Here is a 25,268-nt window from a genome sequence, read left to right on the forward strand (position 1 = left end):
TCCTATCCGTTTTTTGCTCAAAACCGAACCGTTTTCATGACCGGTTCACGGTCCGACCGGTCCGGTTCGGTTTTGATAACCTTGCTTAATACTCCCTCCGTCTCAATTTGATTGACACAGTTGACTGTTGTGTACGATTCACACATATTGCTTTGACCTTATTTTTCTACTAATGGACAAAAACAAATATTAGCATATAAGATGTTGTTTGATTCGTCTCGATGAGTATTGTCAAAATATCAAACTTTTATAATTTTTACTATTATACAATTAAAAATATTAATCGTCAAAATTATGCATCGGCATGCGTAAAACAGTCAACTGTGCCAATCAAATTGGGACGGAGGAGGAAACTATTGATATGGTTTGTAACAAAAAGTTAAGAAAGTTAAAAAAAGTCAATATTTAAATTTGTTTTACTTTTTAGAAAAACAAAAAATTGTTTTATTCTGTAATTAAAATATATCTATATTTTATTGTAGTGATATGCGGTGCCAAGACCCAACTGCAGTTTTCCGGACTCAAATAAAAAATTTGATATTTGTAAGAAGTTTAGGATTTGAGTCAAATAAAAAAATATCATGATAAAAAGATTTTATTTTTTTTAATACTGAAATTTTGATCGGGCTTTATAATTTTTCAAGGTCCTCCACTTTGTCGTTATATATATTGTTACTTGTTAGTTTACTTTACCACTATATAAACTTTGTTTGAAACTCACTCAGTGCCTTTTTTCGTTAGTTAGGGTTTTGTTTCAGCATATTCTACTCAAATGTTGCGTGAATTCATCCCTGATGAACTAATCACAGAAGTTCTATCATTCCTTCCGGTAAAATCTCTGATGCGACTAAAGTGCTTGAACAAATCATGGAAAACCCTAATCTCCGATCCGGCGTTCATCAAACTACACCTTAAGCGATCGGCAAGAAACAAGCACCTAGCACTCTTCTCACGCATACAGCAAACTAGCTATAATTTCAGGGTGGCACCTTTTCGCCTGCATTGTTTATTGGAGAACACATCTGGCACCATCACGGTCCCTTACTTCCCAATTAACAAAGACCGTGTATCCCTCAATGTTGTTGGTTCCTGCAATGGATTGTTCTGCTTAGTTGGTTATTACCACACCCCTACATACATTAATTATAAGAAGATCTTGTTTTATTTATGGAACCCGGCAACGAGGACATTATCTAACAAAATAAAGTTTTATTGCGAGAACTGTTTTAAGTGGAGGGTTGCGTTTGGTTATGATAATTCAACAGAGACTTATAAGATTGTGGTTTTTAATCCAGAGAGTTACGAGGTGAGTGTTTTTAATTTTGGAGGTAATAATATTTGGAAAAATATTCAAAGTTTTCCGGTGGTTCTTCTTCCTCTTGACCGTGTCCTTGCATCTCATGGTTACCGGGATGTGTATGCACATGTTAATGACAGTCTTAATTGGTTGGTCATTCGAGAGGAGTCCCAATTTGTGATCATCTCACTTGATTTGAGTTCAGAGACATATCGTCAGTTGCTTCCCCCTCAAGGTTTTGATAAAGTGTCACTTGTTCTGCCGACTCTTGCTATGCTGATGGACTCCCTTTGTTTTTGTCATGATTTTAATGGAACAAATTTTATTATATGGCAGATGAAGGAATTTGGAGTGCAAGAGTCCTGGATTCAGTTCCTTAAAATTAGTTATCAGGATCTTCCAATTGTTTATAATGTATGTTCTCGATTACCATTGTTCCCATTATGTCTTTCTGAGAATGGTGATACATTAGTATTGGCATGGGATAGAGGTAAGCAAGCAATTCTCTATAATACAGCAGAAAAAACTGGATATACCGATAATTGTAAATGGTATGGTTCCAAGGAATATGTTGAAAGTTTGGTTTCAACTTGTTGAAGGGTAAGTAAGTTTCGTTCCAATTATTTACTAGTTTGAATTTATTATTATGTGGATTAATTCTTACTGTTGTTTTAAAGTCCTTGGTCAATTCATAATCATTTTATTGCCTTTTCTATTCTATATTATACTTGTTTGTCTCCGGTCGGATGCACAACTTCCTCTACCGCCTGCATTGATTTCGGGCAATGTAACATGATAGGCAAATGAATTTAATACAAAACTATTTTTCTGATCATATAGGAACACCATTGGTCAGATGAAGTTCCTAAGTGTGCTGCCATGTGCAACAGATTATTGCCAAACGTGTCTATGCGATATATAATCACCTCCTTCTGCGATCCATTAAGACAATATAGAAGTTGGAACACATTTCGTCGGCGATTCAGAATTGCATACCAAAACATGTCTTTTGTTGACTTCTATCGACACAACGTAACGTGTAACTAACCGCACAAAGTCCGCAATATTGGCATTAGAATTCCCATAGTTTTTCGCAAATTCCTTTTCTACGCTAAAAAATGTAAAGAAAAATGCAATTCGTGTAAAACTTCTTAATAATTCATGAGGTTTAAGGTAACCAAACAAGAGTCCCCCCTGCAGTGCATACCGTTTCATAGTTTGATAGAAAACTTACAATCATAAATGAATTGATCTAGAAGTCCGAATCCGCTACAACTTGGTAAAGAGTGAGGCAGTTTAGCCAATGCAACTAAGACGGATAATTTGCTTGATTTCACGGATGATTCAATAAAGAGATCCGGGTAACTGTTGAGTAACTTCAAAGCCACATCTAGTATATCACCAAACCATATATTTGTGATATCAAACCATATTTATTAGATGTGGCAATATTTAACTTGTGTTGACAAAGGTTGATACGAGTTTGTAAAAGACAAAAGAGATAATGTATCAATTTTTAACTTCAATTATAGAGTAAGAAAGACAAGACCAAGATGAATAGTATACTACTATTTTTAACTTCAATTATCTTATGAAATTATAATGAGAGTATTATTCAGGTCTGTTTCAATCATTAAAATTATAAGCAACCCGTGCATTGCACGGGTTTTTGTAACTAGTATGCATACGGTTAAGTTGAGTCTTTAACCATATGCGTAAGGTAAATTTGGCATCACTCCTAGTTAAAAATTGTCGAATAGAAATTAAAACCTAAATTTTTATAGAACAAATTGATCAATTTTAATACAATAATCAGTGGAATCAAACACAATTCAATCAATCAAAACTCTAAAACCTCAAATATTTTATAAAACTTTAAATCATTCATAGGGTCTTAAGATGTAATTAAATTATCATCTTGAATTATAGAAAAAGAATAAAAGCTCCCAATTACCGACAGCTACATGATACAACAAAAATGGACTAGCTAATCTACTTTTAACTCCAATAATTTTCTTACCTCCTTTTTAAAGAAATAAATAACAAGCCCCAAAAAACAATAAATAACCGCTTTCGCATATTCATCCGACCAAAAATAAATGTAAGCCACCAGCATTTAGTCTTCATCATCAGAGCTGTCAAATGTTATTTTTGTAGACTTTGGAGCATCAACAGGAATTTCCTTGAAGTGAGCCCCATAAAGCTTGGACTCCTATATTAACACAGAAAATTGTATTTAACAATAAAAAACAAATAGAAGTTTATCTTAGTAGTTTCATGAAAAAAATCTAAATTGGTACATGGACAAAACTAGAGAAAAGAACAAACCTTTTTCTTTACATGTGTGCCAAATTTCAAAAGATCGTCTGGCACAACTTGTCCTGCTTCTCTTAAAACATTCACAAGCTCCCCAGAAAGTCCCTGAAATATTATCATTCGTTCGTGAGGCCAAATATGACAAACACCACTGATATATAATTGAAATAAGGGATAGGGGCGTGATAAGGAATTATACTAGATCGGGAAGAGAATCAGTAGTACCTTATTTGCGTGTGTGAAGAATGTATGGGCAACACCTTTCTTACCAGCTCGTCCAGTCCGCCCAATTCTATGAACATAATCTTCTAGAGTTAGAGGAAAACTAAAGTTGATCACTACTTCCACATCTGGAATGTCCAATCCTCGTGCAGCCACATCAGTAGCAATCTGCCCATTAGATTGAGAAAACAAATAATTAACCAAATAAAACAACAATGACAATAAGTGGAGAATTCTTGAGTGATTATTGTCTTGCTCAAAAATAAAGTGGAGAATGTTTGAGTGATTATGTCTTTGCTCAAAGACTGGTATGTATGATAACACATTATGAAAAAAATATTGTCTTGATAGTCTCTTTGCTATACTTTGAAAGGGAAAAGGTTAATGCTGTTTGTTCTTCTACAGGTTAATGCTGTAAAACTATAAACTTTGAAAGGGAAAAAGGAAATAACAGAAAAATCTGAATAAAAACACCCATCTAAGGATAACTAGTAGAGAAAATATACTGCAAAAAGATAGTGACAAAAAAAATGAGAAGAAAATAACAATTAACTAACATGGGCAAAGAAATGCAGAGAAAACAACCAAAAGCTGATGGGACACAACTATAAACCAGTTCATTCATACATATTTTTTGACTTCCGCGGCAGCAAACTGATATAATTAATAATAATAACAATATAAACCAGCATACCATCAAAGGACAGCTTCCATTCTTGAATAATGATAGTGCCTTTGTGCGCTCATGCTGTGATTTGTCACCACTTATTGACACCGCTTTCCAACCCCTGAAGACATTATTTAACTTATCATTAGTAGCTATTACAATTATACCAGGTATATATTATTAAAAAAATGTAAACATATTGCAACAATAGTAGCATAGTACCCTTGTTGAAGCATTTTTTCAACTCGTGTGGTTTCAAATTTGTACAAAACAAAAACCAATACTCGATTCCTGAGAAAGATTCAAAAGATCTTAGCAAACAGAGGAAGATGACAACAGTAAAAAAGGAGGGAATTGAATGAACACAGAATAACAGGAAGGCATACTTTTGAGATTTGTGGTATTTTTCTAGTAAAGCAAGCAGGCGCTTATCACGTAAACGCTCATCCAATACCTATGAATGTATCATGAATTATTAATATTTGTTAAGAACATATATACTTTGCATATCAAAATTTCGTTTGATAACATTCACACCTCAACTATCTGCATGACATCATGATTGGCAGATAAATCCTCTGACCCTACAACAACCTGTCACAGATTTAAATATCATCTTTCTACAACATATAAAAACAATTCAAAGCTTTTAGAAAATGAAGATACATACTTTAACAGGGTTGGGATCCATAAATTCCTGAGCTAAGTGATGAACTGCTAACGGCCATGTAGCACTGAACATAACCATTTGACGAGCTGTTGAAAATCACAATCTCTTTAATGAAACAGAAAATAAGCTGGGAAAGAATTGTGGAAACAAAATACATCTATACTCAAAAGAAACTAGGAGGAATGAATTAATAGGTTAATGACCAGAAAAAAGAGATAACAGCTGATAAAAAAAGTCTCCTTATCTCATACCAGAACATGTCTGACCAAGTATAGAGCGGACTATTTGCTCAAAACCCATGTCAAGCATCCGATCTGCTTCATCAAGTACCTAAAACCAAAAATGGTAATACATAAGTCTCATTGTAAGTTTATAAGCAGGAATCTACTTTGCAAAGAAAATAGAATTGAAGTAGAACAAATGATTGCAAAAAAATACAAGTGGTAATGGTTTATCCAGAGTAAAAAATCAATCAGTAGAAATGCAAATGGTATTTAAATTCAAGATCCAGTATCTTTCAATTTTCAACACTAGCATATTAGTAAATGTATTGTTTGTCGTGAGCCAACCAAAAAAAATATAGTCATTGAATAACAACTTATTAATAAGACAGAACAAAACAGAATTCTGACTAACAATTTACTTCTTACCACAAAAGATACTTCTTGTAGACGACAGATACCCATTTCAACAAGATCTTGAATACGACCAGGGGTTCCAATGACAATATCCTGAATGAAAAAAAAGTAGAAACAAACTATTTAATTGTCTATAAAATAAGAGAAAGAAAGAAGCTACCTAAACACAGACGTAAACCAGCATGCAACTGTAATTGGCATCTGAATCAAAACCATCAAAAGGAAAGGAAGAACTTGATGACTTACAACGCCAGATTTGAGTGCAGAGATTTGTGGTCCTTTCGAGGTTCCACCATACAAACAAACTGATTCCACGCCACAAGACTTACCAGCATCACACAATACATCTGATATCTATAATAGAATGAAAGAAAACTATTAGCTACATTTTATCATTTAGTGAATCGGTAAAAGCATCTAATACCCACGGCTACATTTTATCATTTGGTGAATCGGTAACAGGATCTAGTACCCAGTTGGAAATTTAAGACAGACACCAGAAATAACTGCACTATATCGGGAAAAAATAACATCCTCTTTTTGAGTTGGGAAAGTGAATTGGATAACCCACTTAACAGTTACAATCAAAAGAAAAACTATTAAGATCTTTCTGAAATCTGCAATCAAATGTTGGCTATGACATTCCATTGGAGAGAGATCTAACTTCTAAGTTAAAACAATGTAATGAGGCATCAATATTATCTTCTTACACAATTTAAGTGACCAATAGCAGGCAGGACCGCAAGTATGAGGATAGATGCTCTTTCTGGTCTTCGTTTTAGGGTTCCAAACCTGACTCAAAAAGGTTTCATGTTTTTATTGTAATTGTCTACTTATTAAAAGAAAAGTCGACGGCCATCAACCAGCTCATTTACACAGAACTTTTCTATCAAGGGAAGGCTACTAATATAACTACTGAATTTGAAACACCAGTTATCCACAAAAAAAATTCAGTAACCTGAGAAAGAACCTGAAATATTCTCTCACCCGTTATCAAGGTAGAAAATAGATGAAGAAAAATGAGAAATGAATCAGACTTATATCATGTAAAAATACCATATCACTATGGAAAAAAGCTCTGAAAATTCTCCCACCCCTTACCCCCTTTCCAATTTTCACTCCTAAGAAGCAGCAGACCAAAAGTAACCCTTTGTTTTGCAAAAAAGAGAGAAATGAGGAATGAATCAGACTTATGCAATGGAAGACAGCAGAAAAGAGAGAAAAATGAAAAGTAGTAAATTTAATTCCCATTAATAATATCAGGATCCATTAGCAAGTTTGCATTCCTTCCCGTGTCGTTTGTTTCCCAAACAAAAGCTAGACGTTTCAAAGCAAACAAACAATCCAAATAGAAAGGCCTAGTTCTTAGTTAAGGGATCAGGATCAACTGAAGTAGTCATAAATGACACAATATTGCTAATTTCAATTAGCACCAAACAAATACAAATTGCACATGAAAGTAATTAAAATAATAGGAGTTAAAAATTAATCTCAAAACCAAATCAATGCAACAACCCAGTGTATTAAAAGAAAGAAACATACTTGTTGAGCTAGCTCCCTTGTCGGAGAGAGCATAAGGCAAAGAGGATTTCGACCCTTGGAAGAACCCTTACTCTTCCGCTTGTTCAAAACATGCATAATAGCTGGTAGTCCAAAAGCAAGTGTTTTTCCTAATAACAAAAAAGACAACATATTTACAAACGCGCTTTGCATTGAATAAGTTCATTCAATTTTTACAAATGCATAATTACATATTTTTATACTGCCAAACAACATATTACAACCTAATAGCATTAACATGAATATGATGTATAAACATTTTTTACACTGGCACAACAGTTAAATCACTAAAAATATTGGACTTCAATCATATCTAACTTAAAAGTCATGGAAATGATGACTTGTGATTGGTTGACAAAATAAAATGTCTTACATCTCTATAATAAGCCCTATTTGGATAAACAATTTAATTTGCAACTTATAGCATAAGCTCTTATTATAAGTTATTTCCATAACAAACAATAAAGGGCTTGTTTGGATGGACTTATTTGAGCTTATCTACTGACATAAGTTTTTTGACTTGTGAGACCATTTGAGAGAACTTATGAAAATAGCTTATGATAATTTTTCATAAGTTTTTTTCAGCTTATTTTCATAAGTTTTCCAATATAGCTTGTGAAAACAACTCATAAAATAATAGCTTATTTTCATATCTTTTGCTATAAAAATAGTTTATGTAAGCTTATACGCAAGTGCTTATCATGATAACTGCTTGTGCTATAAGCTGCAAATAAGCTGTTTATCCAAACAGTCCCAAAATAAATTCAAATTGTTTTCCTAAAAGTTATAAGCTGTTTTCATAAACTTCCTCATAGTAAAATAACACGAAAATCATAATCAAATTCAAGTATAGCGCAACAAAACTACACAAGAATAAACCAACCCTAACCTGAACCAGTAGCGGCAATTCCAATCAAATCACGACCATCCAACAAAAAAGGCCAAGCTCGTGATTGAATCGGAGAAGGTTTCTCAAAACCCTTACAACATTCAAGCACATTATCAGGAAGTCCCGAACCAACAAAAGTTTTAACCGCCGCATATTTCTCATCTCCAGCGTTCTTTCCAGTAACCGTAATCGGTTCATCAGATGCAGTAACCGTCTCAACACCGTTGGCTGATTCATTTTCATCTGATTTGTTGTGCTTTTTCTTCTTCTTACTTTTCTTCTCCGATTCGGCGTCGTTTTGATGATTGAGTTCTTCGTGCTTTCTTTTGGGAGTGTTTTCTTCGTGTTTGTTTTTGTTCTTTTTGTTCTTCTTCGAAGATTTGAGTTCGCTGTTGTTGTTGTTGTTATTGGTTTGTTGTTCGTCGACTGGTTCGTTGGCTGAAACGGCGCCGTTTTTCTTACCCATGGTGGTAGTTGGAGATAGAAGAAGGCGGCAGCGGAGTGAAGCAGCGCGAACGAACCAGAGGCGAAAACTGAAAGAGGGGTTAAAAGAGAGATTTTATAATTTTTAGGGTTTTGACTTTTGACTAAGTTAGTTTAAGGTACAACCGCGGGAGATATTTTGCTCTAATGTGTATCTCAACTAGAGACCAAGATTATTGAGTTATCAAAAAAAAAAAAAAAAAAAAGACCAAGATTATTGTTTTATCTAGACCGTTAATTTAAGAATGTACTGTTGAAATTGAAAATCACGTTTATTTTTTTAGTTAAAATAAAAAAAAAATTATGAGTAATGCTAGTAACAGTCTCTTTAACAAACACACTCCAACACACTCTTTTTTATTGTTTGAAATTCACATGGGTCCCATAAAAAAATGTGGACCCATATAACTTTTATGGGACCCATATAAATTTTAACCAATAGAAGAGAGTGTGTTAGAGTGTGTTTGTTAAAGAGTGTGTTGCTAGCACTCCTAATTTTTTTTTTTTTTTTTTGACTCGCCACGTCACCAATCAGTGTTTTTTTTTAAAAAACAATAATAAAAATCTTTTTAATTTTTTTTTCGGTGTTTTTTTAAAAAAAAAATCATTTTTTTTTCACCCCCAATAGGGGTGTACATGGGTTGGGCAAATCCGGTCGACCCGGTCAAACCCACCCAACCCAATTCAAAAAAGTGGGTTGGGTCGGGTAAGTGGGTGGATATGGATTTCAAAAATGAAAAACCCATTAAAAAAATCGGGTTTTGGGTAAAACCGGACCCAACCCAAAAAACCCACTAACCCACTAGTGCTATGTTTCTTGAAATTTTTTTATGAAAATACTAAAGATTTTTTTCATTTGATTATTAAATATTTTTATATTGAAAATGAGTTATACTATTTTTTACAAAAATAAAAAAGATTGAATAATTTTTATGAACAAATATGATAATTTTTCGCATTATTTTTTTAAAATTTTAAAAAATTGAATAATTTTCATAAACAAATATAGTGATTCATGGTTTAGTCATTTGATATTAAAAAATGCAAAAACATCATTTCGATAACACGCTATCCAACCCGTAAATTAGTAGATTTACACAAAAAAATGGATGATTATTTTTTATAGTGAAAAAAAGTTAGCCTATTTTTCAAGAAAATACATTGATTGAGTTATTTTTTATGAAAAATATGATGATTCAACATTTAGATATTTAATATAAAAAAATAGAAAAATAATTTGGGTAACCCACAACCCAACCCAATCCAACCCGGAAATTAGTGGATTTACCCAACCCGGCCCAATGTTATAACGGGTGGTTATTATACTAAACCCAACCCGGAGTACCATATGTGGTTTGGGTTTTGGTTTTGGCCAAACCCAACCCAATCCGGCCCACGTACACCCCTAACCCCCAAACCCAATTAAAAGGAAAAAAAACTCCTAATTATTTGCAATTTCTTCTCCAATTAGTTGGTTTTGTTATAATCAAATTTCTAAGAGTGAAAGAATTTCGAAAAATAAATTTTATTAATTAATAATTAAATTGAGAAAAAGAAAAATTAGATTAAACAAATTGTTAAAAGACCATAAACGCATAATAGAACCAGTAGAAAACAAAACGCGATGAACGCAAAACAGAACCTAAAATCCATGGTGCCAAAAACCTTCCAATCTTTCCAATCGCATAAATCAAAACTGAAATTGCATTCGATTTAATTTAATTAAATTATTAATTAACTAAATCGCGTTCGGTTTAATTTAATTAAATTATTAATTAACTAATTTTATTTTTATTAATTAACCTGATGGATAATTTTCGCAAGTGAACGAATTACCACGTAGTAATAAAAATATCGATCCACAGGGATTGTGTGATCAAACTAGTCGAATAGTGCTCATAGACATTATGCAAGAAATACACATAAATTGGGGGTATGTTGAGTGATGAATTGTTAGAAAACGTGCTTTGATATAATGGAAAAGTGAGGTAGAATCATCGGAATCGCCTAGTCTATAGTTAAACCACATGCAATCTACTATATAATAGGAATCTACTCAAGTGTTAACAACTAGATCGACAAATTAGTGAATCGCAATCTCTTGTCAAAATCCACTCTATTCGTTGTCGATACTCCCCCGATCTCTCGGGCGGAAGCTACCTACAACGAATGATATTAACGCGCGTCAATCGTTCGCTACACTCTATGCCTCAATCTCTCGACCGGAGACACTCGAGCGCTTAATGCAATTCAGTTCAGAAATTAAATCAATACTCTCGCACGTGACTTAACTCGAAATCATTACAACACTAATGAAGGATTATAAAGCATTAAACATGGAATTGCATTAAATCAACACTATGAACATAGTAGTTTCTTACACATATAGCAGATTACATGAGGTCTATCTACATCCTAGGCTATCCTAGATCCTACCTCCGAAGAACTTAGCTCCTCATCTCCCCTTGTTCGCGTCCGAGCTTCAATGTCATGGCTTGTGAATCCATGCTATCGATGTGCTTGGAGCTATCCTCTGGAGTCTTGAATCCCAATCTTGAAGTTCCAAACCAGAATGTAGATCAGATTTGCAGAATTTTCCAACCAAGAAAACAGAATTATGCAGAAACTATATATACAGAAGGCAACCACGCCGCGCGCCAGATCTATCACGCCGCGCGTGGTTGCAAATCCATCAACTACGCCGCGCGTGATAACAGAATCACGCGGCGCGTGATCAAGTCAGAGAGCAATCTTCATCTTCAACAAAGCTTCACGCCGCGCGTGGTAAGGCATCACGCCGCGCGTGATCAGAGTAAAAATCTTGGCTCCCTGTGAGCTCCATCACGCGGCGCGTGATGGGCTACGCCCCCAGCGTAGTGAAAATCCTCCATTTCCTCCAATTTTTCCTGTTTTCTTGCAAAACAAGTAATCAAGCTTATGGTTAGATTTCTCTTATATTTATTGCTAAAAACCTACTAAAATGCATCTAATGTTGCTAAAATAGGCATGGATTAGAGAGTGTGACGATTCGTCATCACAACCTCAAACTTAAACCTTTCCTTGTCCTCAAGGAAACAACTTTTACCTCAAGCTTTTGTGTCAAGACCTTGGCATTTTCCCTAAATTCACTCGAATCATACATACGTGAGACTCACCTGATGATCAATGATCCACCTGCAAACAATGCTCAATTGCACAACCGTTCCCGCAAGACATTTTCAAGTAGTTCACACTTTTCGACCAAGGCTCTATGATTCCATCACACTACTCACATGCACTCTTCAGTTTGGGTAATTCACTCAAATCAACACATCAATGCAAGTCAACAATAATTTTGCAAGTAGTCTAAGAATTAATTCGGTTCACTTTGTGCACACACATTAGAGGTCTTTTAGGGTTATAACGTGGCTTGGCTAGGGTGGATGGTGATATTTTGGGATAAGTAGTAGAAAAACTTGGAGTTAGATCCCCCTATGGTCAAAAATTCATAAACCAACCCTTTTCTTTTGAACTATAGTGGACTAGAGAACTTTTTTCACATCATCAAACAAAGTTTTGCAATTCTTTTGACTTCAAGGCTATCACTTCATTTCTATATTTTCTTTTTTTTTTTTTTTTTTTTTTTTTTGATTTTTCACATTCATTCATCTCTTATTTTTTAATTTTCTTTCACCTTGTCTAAAGCCTTGCAACTTGTTGAGATTTCTTTTTCAATTTTTCAATTCAAAACTTTTTGTACGTTCTCTAGTACCCTCACCCCAAACTTTATTTGTTGCTAATTCCAAAGGGCAACCCCAAACTTAGTAGTGAGCAATGCGCATCAACCACTAATTAGGTGCCTAACCTCCAAGAAAGTCATTCCTTTTTTTTTTCATCAAAAATTTCTAAAGGTTGTGCAAAATAACATTTTCTTTTCCAGCTCAAATTGGTTAAGCAAAGGATAATTATATGTAAGGGTGGATAGAAAGGCTCAAAGGTACCAAGGAACATGCCTCGTGTGTGCTACAAAAGTACCAATCAAATAAAAAGACGACAAGCAAAATCGAGAGACAATACATGAGTGGATATCACACATAAAAGGAAAAAGAGTGTTTGGCTCAATACCTCTCGGTTGGGTCGAATCAAAGAACCGGTCAAAAGTGTGCGTTCCCGTCCTTTGCCTCTTGATCACATGAGTGCAACAAGCTATTGCACTGCAAGTTTCACATATCACACACGGAGAAAATCAAGTAATTGATACTCAAGTAACTAGAAAGAACATGCCAAAATTTTGAAACAAACTCTAAAAGTAAAAACCATTCCACCATCAAACAAGAGAAAATTCAAATTCAGAGTACACAATTAAAATATCCAGCCAATATTCAAGCAACATCAAATATTATTACAAACCAACGAAAGTAAAAGACAATTAAGTAAAGATAGAGTAGTAGAGCAGTAGTAACAGCAGCAGCAAATCATCACCAACAATGTCAAACTGCGTCATCCGGCTGGCCAGTGAAGTAGTTTGTGAACGGGCTATTCAAGTTCAGATTCAGCCCATCCACATCCAGCATCTCCCTCTCCATAGCAGCAGCCTCATCCTGCTCAACCCGGCGTCGCCTCTCGATCTCGGCCAACTCAGAAGTTCTCAGACCCGAATTGTACGCTTGTCTGGCTTGAAAAGATGTCAGTTCCCTCGCCTGATGCGCCTCCCAATCAGTATCAATGGGATACAACGTCCCAAAAGTAGGAGGAGGGAAAGTAGACCGGTAAGTCATCGCCTCGGTGTACATGGAAGAGGCGGTATCAAAGTAAAGATTAGGCAACCCGGAGTATTGCGAGATTTCCATCTGATGCAACATCGAAGCCAGCTGATTCATATCATGAGAGTAACGAGGAGGGTCCTGAGCTGGTATCTCCTGAGACTCATATGCCGGATCCCCCTGTTGATCCGGATGGTTACCCTCTTCAAACCGATTAATTTCTTCTTCTTCCCTCAAGGCTTCCTCCCTTGCAGCATTCCCCTCACCTCGGGGCACAATAGGACCTCTCTCAAACTTTTTGGTGAAGTAGGAAAATGACAAAGGACGAACAGGATGAAGATCACCTTCTTGCACATTCATTGCAACATTATTCGCCCTACACAAAGCAGCGATGAGATTGCAATGTCCCAAAGTAAAAGTCGGATTCGGATGGTTGGCTATCTCATGAAGATCTTTTTGTAACCAATATCCTAGATTAATATACTTCCCTTCAACCAACAATCGGACCGCGTGCGCATTATCAAGCTGAATCTCTGAATTGTTGCCAACAACCCTCACATTTTTCAACCAAAATTCACCCCAAGCTCGGTGAACCGGATTAAAACTTGTTAAGCTCAACCGTCTAGGGAGAGACGCTGGTGAGTGGGCTAGCCACATTGCTCCCGGTCGACACACTATACTTTTCAGCTCTTCCCTAACTTCAATACCACTCTTGTCGATCCTTTCTCTATCACGTAAAAGTTCACACACACCTCCCGCAGCACAACCAAGCAGATTGTTTATAGTTTCAAAAGAATAACTCACCTTAACACCCCTAACCACCGAAGTATATTCCGGAAACATAGGTTGATCCGGTAGATAGGCATTTGCAAAGAACTCCCTAGCCCACATCTGATTGCCAGGATTCACTTCATCTTTAATCATCAACTTATTAAATTTCTCCCATCCCCTAGACTTTATCTCATTTCCTAACTCAGCTACACCATTCAGCAAATCCTCACCAAAACCCTTCTCTTGATTAATAGTAAAGGTTCGAATTTGTGAGTACCTTTTCTCATGAACTTCACTGATGAAGTGAGGGTGAACCTGTGGCCGAGTAACATTGCTCCGGCGAGGAGGAGATGCTTGAGCGGACCGCGAAGATTGCCCCTTGCTGGCACTCATCTTTGTTCTTGCTTTCTTTGGTGGCTCTTGTGTTGGATTAGCATCACTCTTCTTCTTTCCCTTTCCGGTTAGCCGTGTCAACATCTTGATATTGTAAAGATTGAAATGGGTTAATTTGGGAAAGTGGTGAAATGTGATGAAATGAGGGATTTGGAGTGGAATTAGGAGTGGGTGATATGGGTGGTATGTGAATGTGAAGGAAATGGATGATTGAAGGTGATTAGAAGTGAAATTGGAGAGGTTTGAAGAGTGAAAATGGGTTATCAATGGAGTTTTTCGCGTGGGAGACCGTGTGAATTGATGATGGGATGGATGGAGTGGTTGAAAAGATGAAGAAATTCAAATTTTACACGCTTTCCTGTGCAACCACGCCGCGCGTGACCCCTGCGACGCCGCGCGTAGTACGAACTGTAACGGTCAAGAACTTCTTTCAAACAGGCCACGCCGCGCGTAATCACCATCACGCGGCGCGTAATCACTTAGTCAGAGACTCCATATTTCTCCAGTTTTCACGCAGCGCGTGATGCATCCCCACGCCGCGCGTGATACATTCTGAAACTCCTTCCTCTGTGTTGAAGGATCACGCCGCGCGTGATTGTACTGCGCCCCCGGCGTAGTAGAACTCTGTTGTGCCCTGTTCTGCTTCCTGTCCTTGCTTCTGCTACACACCTACCTACATACTTCAAAAACAAACACACTAAAACATTAGAAACCGTTGGGTTGCCTCCCAACCAGCGCTTGTTTAACGTCCCGATGCTTGACGTTCCATACCCCTAAGGGTTAAGGAAAAGAAGTGCCACCATGTGGCAAGTAGTGTGCATTCCAAGGTAACTTAAGAGCATGTTTAACTATATGATCATAAACCTGGATTTTAAAACATTGTGGGTCTCCATCATCACACTCCATCTTGTCAAAGACATTGAATGTGACCTGCTGATCATCGGTCCTTAGCATGAGCTCGCCCATCTCTACATCGATTAGGGCACGGCTAGTTGCTAAGAAGGGTCTACCAAGGAGCAAGGGCTCCCAATCCCTAGTTTCCTCTATGTCCAAGACCACAAAATCTGCGGGAAACACAAACCCAGCAACTCTAACTAGCACATCATGGAGAATACCTTCCGGATGCACAATCGATCTATCCGCCAAAGAGAGAGTCATCTTTGTCGGCTTTGCTACCGCTCCCGGTATCTTCTTCATCATTGATAACGGCATTAAATTTATGCTAGCCCCCAAATCACACAAAGCTTTTTCAATAGTGAGCGTTCCAATGGAACATGGAATTGTAAAGCTCCCCGGATCTTTCTTTTTCTGAGGTAGCTTCCTTTGGATTAGAGCGCTGCACTCTTCCGTCATACTTACCATTTCATCATCTAATGGTTTTCTTTTCTTTGTGAGCAGCTCCTTCAAAAACTTTGCATAACTCGGCATTTGCTCCAAAGCCTCAACCAATGGTATAGCCATCTCAAGCTTGTTCAACACCTTCATGAACTTCTTGAACTCCTTCTCCCGCTCAAGATTCTTAACTTTCTTTCTCCTAGGAAAAGGCATCCTAGCATATGGCGATTCATCAACTCATTTACCTTTCTCTATCTTCTTACTCTCTTTTTCTTTTATCGCCCTCTGTTTTTCAACTTCTTCTACTTCATCCTCACTAATCTCCACTTCCTTAGACATAATTTCATTTTCCACTTCTCCTTCAACTCTCTCCTTTTCGACTACATCCTCTTGCTTATTTTCAAGGGCTTCTCCACAGCTGGCCGTTCCGGTATCTCTCTACTCCTCAAAGTGATTCCATTGCAAGTTTCATTTTTCGGATTATCATGAGTGTTTCCACCGAAACCTCCTTGATTTTGCAACATAGAAAACTGTCTTGACAGCTGACCCATTTGCACCTCAAGATTCTTTATAGAAGCTTCATGATTCTTGTTAGAGGTTGCTTGACTCGATTTCATCGCTTCAAAGTTGCTTTGGGTCATGAGCATGAACTGATTTAGAGTCTCTTCCATCCTTGACGGAGGCCTTTGCTGCTGTTGCGGTGCACCCTGACTTTGCATACCGTTCCCCCACCCGGAACCGTTGTTATTGTTGTTGTACGGCTTCCGGAAATTGGCTAAGTAGCGAGCCTCCTCTGAACCCTCCGGGAAGCATCCGCCATTTGGGTGGTCCTGCAAACAAAAATCACAGCGCACATTGTCAATTTTACCTATTGGAGAAGATTGAACTTGTGGATTGGACAGCAGCTTCATCATTGCTTCCATTTGGCTAGTCATGAGCTTTTGCTGTGCCAATAGTGCTGTTTGAGTATCCAATTCCAACACTCCGCCTTTCTTTTTGGCTCCTCTATCATTAGTAGCTCTATACTCGTTTTGAGCCATGCTTTCCACCAATTCTCTTGCTTCAGTTTCGTCACGGTTCTTCAACGAACCACCGGCTGATGCGTCAAGTATCATTCGCGTTTGAACCCTCAAACCTTGGGTAAACATTTGCATCTGATTGTGGCCATCGAAACCGTGATTCAGACACCTTTTAAGACAAACGTTGAACCTCTCCCAAGCATCATACAACGTCTCCCCATCCGCTTGTTCGAAGTTGCTAATTTCAGCCCTTCTTTCTAGGAACTTATGAATAGGGAAGTAACGATCTAAGAACTTCCGCTCCAGCTGTCTGCAAGTCTCAATAGTTCCGGCGGGTATCGTGTCTAACCAATCTTTAGCACGGCCGGTGAGAGAATGCTTGAATAACCTCAGTCTTTTGTCCGATTCGCTCACCCCCGGTGGATCGGTATAGTCGCAGGCTTCATAGAAGTGAGACAAGTGTAGGTTCGGGCATTGAGCTTCCGATCCCGAATAAGGATTTTCCTTTAGGGCGGAAAGGACCGTGTTCTTGATGTCGAATGAGACAGGATTCGCCGGCTGAAAGCCTTGATTTGCCAACGCGTCATTGTCTCTCCTCCCATAATCACCAAGGGTACGCCTTGGCGGTTGAGGAACCGGTGGAACCTGCTCTTCTTCCATTGTTGCTGCAGTCCGTCCTTGACAGTCCGGTGTATCCCTTAGCAAAGCTGTTTCCCTTGAAGCTTGAGCTTCCCTTGTTGCCTTTCGAATTGCGCGAGCTGTCTTTTCAATCTCTGGATCAAATTGCAGCTCTTGAGGACCTGTTCTCCGCATGCACAATGAAACACACAAGTAGAACGCTCCGGGAGATAAATATAAAACAGAAAAATAAAGAAAACACAGAAAATATGAACACTATCGCCTTGTCGAATCAATCACAATCCCCGGCAACGGCGCCAAAAACTTGATGGATAATTTTCGCAAGTGAACGAATTACCACGTAGTAATAAAAATATCGATCCACAGGGATTGTGTGATCAAACTAGTCGAATAGTGCTCATAGACATTATGCAAGAAATACACATAAATTGGGGGTATGTTGAGTGATGAATTGTTAGAAAACGTGCTTTGATATAATGGAAAAGTGAGGTAGAATCATCGGAATCGCCTAGTCTATAGTTAAACCACATGCAATCTACTATATCATAGGAATCTACTCAAGTGTTAACAACTAGATCGACAAATTAGTGAATCGCAATCTCTTGTCAAAATCCACTCTATTCGTTGTCGATACTCCCCCGATCTCTCGGGCGGAAGCTACCTACAACGAATGATATTAACGCGCGTCAATCGTTCGCTACACTCTATGCCTCAATCTCTCGACCGGAGACACTCGAGCGCTTAATGCAATTCAGTTCAGAAATTAAATCAATACTCTCGCACGTGACTTAACTCGAAATCATTACAACACTAATGAAGGATTATAAAGCATTAAACATGGAATTGCATTAAATCAACACTATGAACAGAGTAGTTTCTTACACATATAGCAGATTACATGAGGTCTATCTACATCCTAGGCTATCCTAGATCCTACCTCCGAAGAACTTAGCTCCTCATCTCCCCTTGTTCGCGTCCGAGCTTCAATGTCATGGCTTGTGAATCCATGCTATCGATGTGCTTGGAGCTATCCTCTGGAGTCTTGAATCCCAATCTTGAAGTTCCAAACCAGAATGTAGATCAGATTTGCAGAATTTTCCAACCAAGAAAACAGAATTATGCAGAAACTATATATACAGAAGGCAACCACGCCGCGCGCCAGATCTATCACGCCGCGCGTGGTTGCAAATCCATCAACTACGCCGCGCGTGATAACAGAATCACGCGGCGCGTGATCAAGTCAGAGAGCAATCTTCATCTTCAACAAAGCTTCACGCCGCGCGTGGTAAGGCATCACGCCGCGCGTGATCAGAGTAAAAATCTTGGCTCCCTGTGAGCTCCATCACGCGGCGCGTGATGGGCTACGCCCCCAGCGTAGTGAAAATCCTCCATTTCCTGCAATTTTTCCTGTTTTCTTGCAAAACAAGTAATCAAGCTTATGGTTAGATTTCTCTTATATTTATTGCTAAAAACCTACTAAAATGCATCTAATGTTGCTAAAATAGGCATGGATTAGAGAGTGTGACGATTCGTCATCATAACCAAATTGTTAAAAGACCATAAACCTAATTTTCTTTTTCTCAATTTAATTATTAATTAACTAAATTTATTTTTCTATACTCTTTCATTCATAAAAATTTAGTTATAACAAAACCAACTAATTAGAAAAGAAATTGCAAATAATTAGGGATTTGTTTTCCTTTTAATTGGGATTGGAGGTGCCAAAAATTTTATAAAAAAAAAACTGAAAAAAAAAAAGTTGAAAAAAGAATTTAATAAAATTTTGAAAAAAAAATGATTAGTGACATGGCAAGCCAAAAAGATAAATAAAAATAAAATATACATGTGATTGTGCCACGTCATCCTCCATTAAACACATGTGGACAGAAGAGACTAAAACCATTGAATAATTAAACTTCAGAGACTAAAAAGTTTGAAAACAAACTTCAAGGACTAAAACGAAAATTTTGTGAAAATATAGGGACCAAACTTCAAGTACTATTGAAATTGAAAATTGCGTTTATTTTTTAGTTAAAATAAAATTATTTCTTTCATCTAACTACATTTATGTAAATGGATTAAACATAGTCGGATCTTCATTTTATAAAAAAATAAAAAATAAGGGTCATGCTACTAACTAGTGCTCTTAGGCACTAATTAAGAATACCAAAAGAAGTAATTTACATATCTTATTTAGCTCCTTAACTAGTGCCCCATGACACTGGTTAACATTTTCCAAAAAAATAAAAACAGTAGGATCTTTTTTTTGACATAAAAAATAGTAGGATCTTCATTCTTTGTATTTACAAAATATCTCGTTGTAATAAATGTCTTTCGTGGATTTGAGATTAGATGCTTAAGATTACATGTTATTAAATCAATTATAAATAATCCCATTCATCGATTTTAAATCAAACAGTCTAGGTGAGTAATTGTGTCATGTAGTTAATGCACAAATGTATTTCCAAGCAGACAATACTTTCACGCAGTTATACAATCACTGTTATTGGTTGTTCGATCTTGATCAAACAATAAAAAAAAAAATTAAAATTTCAATTCATTATAACTAACCATAGAGATACGTAAAAGTAATGTGAAAATTTTATAACAACTAGTATTTTTTTTTTTATAATATTCTTGTTAATAATAATATTTTTGTTAGAGATTCTTTTCAGTATTATATTTTATTATATATATAATAAATACCAATTAAGTCTATTTAATACTTAAAATATTAGGTTGTATTAAAAAATAAATATAATACTTAAATTCTACATATTCATTTGGTTTTTTTTGTTTATATTAGGTTGTATTAATAAAATAAATAATTACTTTTAAAAAAATAAAAAAAAATAAAAAACAATTGGGCCGGATTGATCGTAAGGCCCAAATAGGATTGTTATTATCAGACCGGTAGTAATCAATTTTATTATTATATTAGATATATTAGATTGTGAGGTTTATTAGTTACTACTACTAGACTTTGACCCGGGTTTTTTATTATGCCGTATATATAAAATTTAAATTAGTAAATGTAGAATTTACAAATAAACATTTAACACAATCACTTAAATTTAAAATCTTTCCCGACTTAAATGTGAAAAATAATATTATTTTCAATATATAAATAGCATAGTGTTATTATATTTTTTTTTTTCTCATACATACATTAATAATGTTGTTACCCGAAGAATAATAACTAAGTGTTTCAAACACTATTGTCATAACAAATAAAAAATAAAATAACAAGTGTTATAATGATTCTCCATGTGTGTGACAATATTTTAGTTATATTTCTACATGTTCATTTGAGAGTGACTCTCACTATATATTATTTTACTTAGTGTTGTTCACAATTTTTCAATGAGGTAAAATTATAGTGGAAAATTTAATACACATTAAAGTGTCAAAATTAAATAACCAACAAATTGAAAGTATGATCACTATTTAGTTTGTAAACAAAGAATCGTAGAATCACATTTAGTCGATATTTGTGAAAGGAACAATATTAACATTTAACACATAACGACCTACAAATATAAAATTATAATTTGCAATTAGTATTTGAACCATGTGAAAAAAAAAAGAGTATTTGAAAAATTATAAATAAAGTTATATAGACATTTGAATAATAAAGTTGAATTCTAAATCATGATGAAAATAGAAATGATGATTAATAGAATAAAAACACGTAATTTTGTAGAGAGACAACAAAAAGTAAAAAACGAACCAGTTGACCCATAAAAATATAAATAAAAAAACTCACCAAAAATCCAGTTTTCACATCATATCAATCAAATTCTTTTTAAATTTTAATGCAAGTGTTATGAGAAAACGTTAAAATTTAAGTTGATTTTGGCAGATGATCAGGGAAATATGATGGAACATTAAATTTATCCAAATTAAATTTCATAGAAGGAGTAAACTTAGGAGGATGAATAACACAATCAAATTTGTCCTTCAAAATCAGTCCAAACTGAATCATCCAGTGTATAACAAAATCACTCAAACACCAAACTGGATATTATAAAAATCAGGCAACACAGACCATCCATGTGTTAAATATATAATGCCATTAATTTTTTCAACGAAAACATCAAATTGAATTCCGTTTGGATCAATTAGTGTAACATATGATTTACACTGTCACAAAAATTCGATGAAAACATTTTTGGCAACATGACTGCGCCCCAAAAATAAAATCAATAAAAGTGTTAAAATCGTTACCAATGTGAAATGACTTATTGCAAACAAATACATTAATTTGATATAAAAGTGTGAGAAGTAACAAATAAAATGGAGTAATTTGAATTTGGATTACATACATAAAATTGGATTTGTAGATAAAAAATAAAAGGGATTTGTATCTAAAAAAAAAAGGAAAAAAACGTGGCAGGTGATATAAAACAATAAATATATAGGATAAGAAAAATTGTGCATTTAACGCATATTGATTATATGTTGGTTACAAAATATATCAAATTAATTGATACGACTTAGTGGTAAACCAAATAAGAAGTGTAATTGAGAGGTTATGAGTTCGAATTTTGCTGAGGAATTTTTTTATCATTTTAATATGAATTATTAGAGTTAAGATTAAGGTTAAATCAGAGTTACTTGGAGACTTTATAACTATATACAAATATATAAGATATATATAAAGATATAGATATAAATATATTAGATTAGATTAGATATATAAAGATAAATAAAGATATAAAGATATAAAATATTAGATATTAGATTAGATTAGATATATAAACATATAAAGATATTAGATTAGATTAGAATAGAAGGAGATAAATAAATTGTACAAAAAAAAAAAAATATAGAAGTAGATAAATAAATAATTGGGCCGGATATTGTTGGTAAGACCCAAATAGGATTGTTGATGATGAAGAAGCTCAGAAGCTTTTTGTGGCTTTTGCAGACTTTGAAGCAAGTTGCAATGAGACTCACCGTGCCGAATGCATATATCAATTTGCACTTCACCATCATGTTCCTAAGGGAATCAATTGCTGATGATTAGCTTTCTTTTTTTAGGATACTTTTAATTTTCATCGATTGTAATTTTCATTACGTTAACAAACAATTACTATGTGCCGTTACGGTATATGATCAATATATAAATGTTAAATATTTGACTTCCATGATTCATTCATTCACATTGAAATTACTCATAACATATGTGTATTTCTTTTCTATATTTCGATGAAAGTGATGCATGCATCTTATTGACTACTATCCATGACTCTTGAATATATCAGTGCATCTTTGAAATAGGTTAAGGCTTGTTACTTTTGCTAGCTTTCGTAAGAAATGTGATATTGGTGGATATAACACTAACACCAGAGAAAGTAAAATTCTTGAATTACTCATTAGGATCATTTCATCCTTTTCAAATTCTTTTTTACTTAGGATTTCTGATTGGTTAGTTTTACTCTATCTTTTTAACTTGATTTGATCCTGCATAAAAGAAACCTTATATGTGAAAAAGTTTGATTTTGATTAATATATCTTCATTATTTGTAGTCTTTAGAAAGGTAGTTTGGTATTATATTCGGTTCGGTTTGGACAACTAATTTGAAAAATCCAATTTAACATGTGTAGTGGCTAATTTATAGTTTAGAAAAATATGGGTATTGACTAATTTATAGCGCAGAAACAATAGTTTATATTGTAGGATTTCTGTTGTTGACAGAAGGCACTTGATTCAATGGTGAAAACAGAGTTTTGGCATGGAGATATGGAGGAAGCCAAACCAAAGGGAGACACACCAGTGTGCTGTATAGTAAAAGATGGTGGATGGATGGAATGGATGCCTTATTAGCATGCTTGGCTCACTTAATCACCAATATTCTTAACTGAGAAGTGAGCCAAGCATGTTGATCTGACATCTGTTCTTCCAAACCAAGGTTATAGGTTGGGAGCATTGTGATTGATTTGAAACATTTTGGTTGGGAGCTGAAAGAGACTGGTTCATTAGGGAAAGGTGGTACGTCAAGTTTTTAAGGCTGCCAAATCTATCAATGTGTTGCTTGAAATGCATGTGCCAGCAGGTATTAATGATGCACTTGCAAAGGTAATAATAGTCTTATAATGTTGAACAACTTTAAGTAAATTATATTCTAGTGCATCAAAGGCATTTAACTGTAGGGTTTGGTTCTTGATTAAAAAACAATTAACTTAAATAGTAATAATAGTAAATATTAAGTAAAAGTATATGCTCAATGTGGTAAGATACATTACTTGCGAGCTTTAGTTATAACTGTTGTGTGATCCATAAAAACAGACCCTATAATTGTTTCCCCAAAACTTGGATGCTTTGATTCCATAGTACATTGGTTTTCTTGAATTGATAAATTGGGTTGGTTTGATTGGAAAGTTAAGACTGAAATAGAATCAAGGTGCATTGTTTGGGAGCATTGGGAATGATTTGAAACATTGTGGTTTTGATGGTACTGGGTTTGAGAATAAGAAGGAATGCTGCATATGTTCAAGTATTTTCCAAGATAATGAAAAGGTGAAGGTGTTAACAGAATGTGAACATGTTATCTTTCTGAGTGTGTGGATATGTTGGCTTCTCACCCTAGATTCCTAGTTGCCCTTTCTGTAGAGCATAACATGCTATGTTCTCGGCTGTCCCTGTGAGCTTAGCTCAGTTGATAGGGACATCGCACTATATGTGCAGGAGCCCGGGTTCGAACTCGGGACACTCCACTTATTCACCTTTAAGGTGGATTTTCTAGCCACTAGGCTACTTGACAAAAAAAAATGCTATGTTCTCGGCGACTTTATGTATTGCTTCTGAATTAATCATATTGTACGTTCAATTTTCAAAGGTTTAGTATTACCACTAACTAAGTTTGTCATGTTTAAAATTTGGATTAACAAAGGGAATAAATGATGCCTTAACTTTGAGCATTCCTATGAGGATAAGTGTCATTTTCTCTGTTTTATTTTTTTCTCCATAAAATGTGACAGTTTAAACGGATACTCAAAGTTATCTTAGGAGGGTAAGTGCTGGATGCTATAGGGTCGCATCCTTGTACATTGGTTGGGGATTTGATAGTATTTTTTTATAGCGTATAGTTATATCATATTAGCATACTTTGGAATTGAGTCTATTTCATAACTATAGATTAACAAATTTGGATGAATTGTATAAGTTGAGACAAGTTTGGTACATCTTTGTTATTGTTGGCTCTGTTTGGGTTGCATCAGAATTGAAATGGCTAAATGATGATTGTGAGCATTGAGGTTTATCTACCAGGCCAAAGCCACTTGGACTTATCACTCAGGCATAGAAGAGTTCCACCAAGAAACATGCCTTCTATAACTCAGTGGGGCATTCTATCTATGTGGGAAGCAAACTATGAAGCAAATGAGATGGCAAAGAAAGGATCATTAATAGAAGATAGGATCGTTGAATGGTGTAATTCCTGCTAAAACATGGTTTGTAGCTTGTGGTAATGCTTGTAGTATATATAATCATTTTATTAAATAGAATGAGATATTATAAGTATTTTTCATTTTATTAATTTATTAAACACTGTTGTTTGAGTATTTATGACAACACTATAATCTTTTTTTTTTTATTGAAATGAAAATACTTTATAAGCAAATC

The 25,268-nt window shown here is 35.3% G+C and overlaps 2 protein-coding genes across 2 annotated transcripts; one reads left to right on the forward strand and one right to left on the reverse strand.

Moving 5' to 3' along the window:
- Positions 1-772: 772 nt before the first annotated feature.
- On the forward strand, positions 773-1,894 carry LOC123904277 (F-box/kelch-repeat protein At3g23880-like). The gene has a single exon (XM_045953960.1). The coding sequence runs from the start codon at positions 773-775 to the stop codon at positions 1,892-1,894; it is 1,122 nt and encodes a 373-aa protein (XP_045809916.1).
- A 1,234-nt stretch (positions 1,895-3,128) lies between these two features.
- On the reverse strand, positions 3,129-8,871 carry LOC123907620 (DEAD-box ATP-dependent RNA helicase 5). The gene is made up of 13 exons (XM_045957956.1): positions 8,260-8,871; positions 7,353-7,480; positions 6,057-6,164; positions 5,823-5,903; positions 5,424-5,502; positions 5,173-5,258; positions 5,040-5,096; positions 4,889-4,956; positions 4,725-4,793; positions 4,530-4,623; positions 3,839-4,003; positions 3,626-3,718; positions 3,129-3,509 (listed from the first exon to the last, which is right to left on the reverse strand). Exons 1-13 carry the CDS (start codon positions 8,723-8,725, stop codon positions 3,414-3,416), a joined length of 1,590 nt encoding a protein of 529 aa, XP_045813912.1. The 5' UTR covers positions 8,726-8,871; the 3' UTR covers positions 3,129-3,413.
- Positions 8,872-25,268: the final 16,397 nt, after the last annotated feature.

This window comes from Trifolium pratense, linkage group LG2 (genome assembly GCF_020283565.1).
Source record: "Trifolium pratense cultivar HEN17-A07 linkage group LG2, ARS_RC_1.1, whole genome shotgun sequence".
NCBI classification, from domain to species: Eukaryota; Viridiplantae; Streptophyta; class Magnoliopsida; order Fabales; family Fabaceae; genus Trifolium; species Trifolium pratense.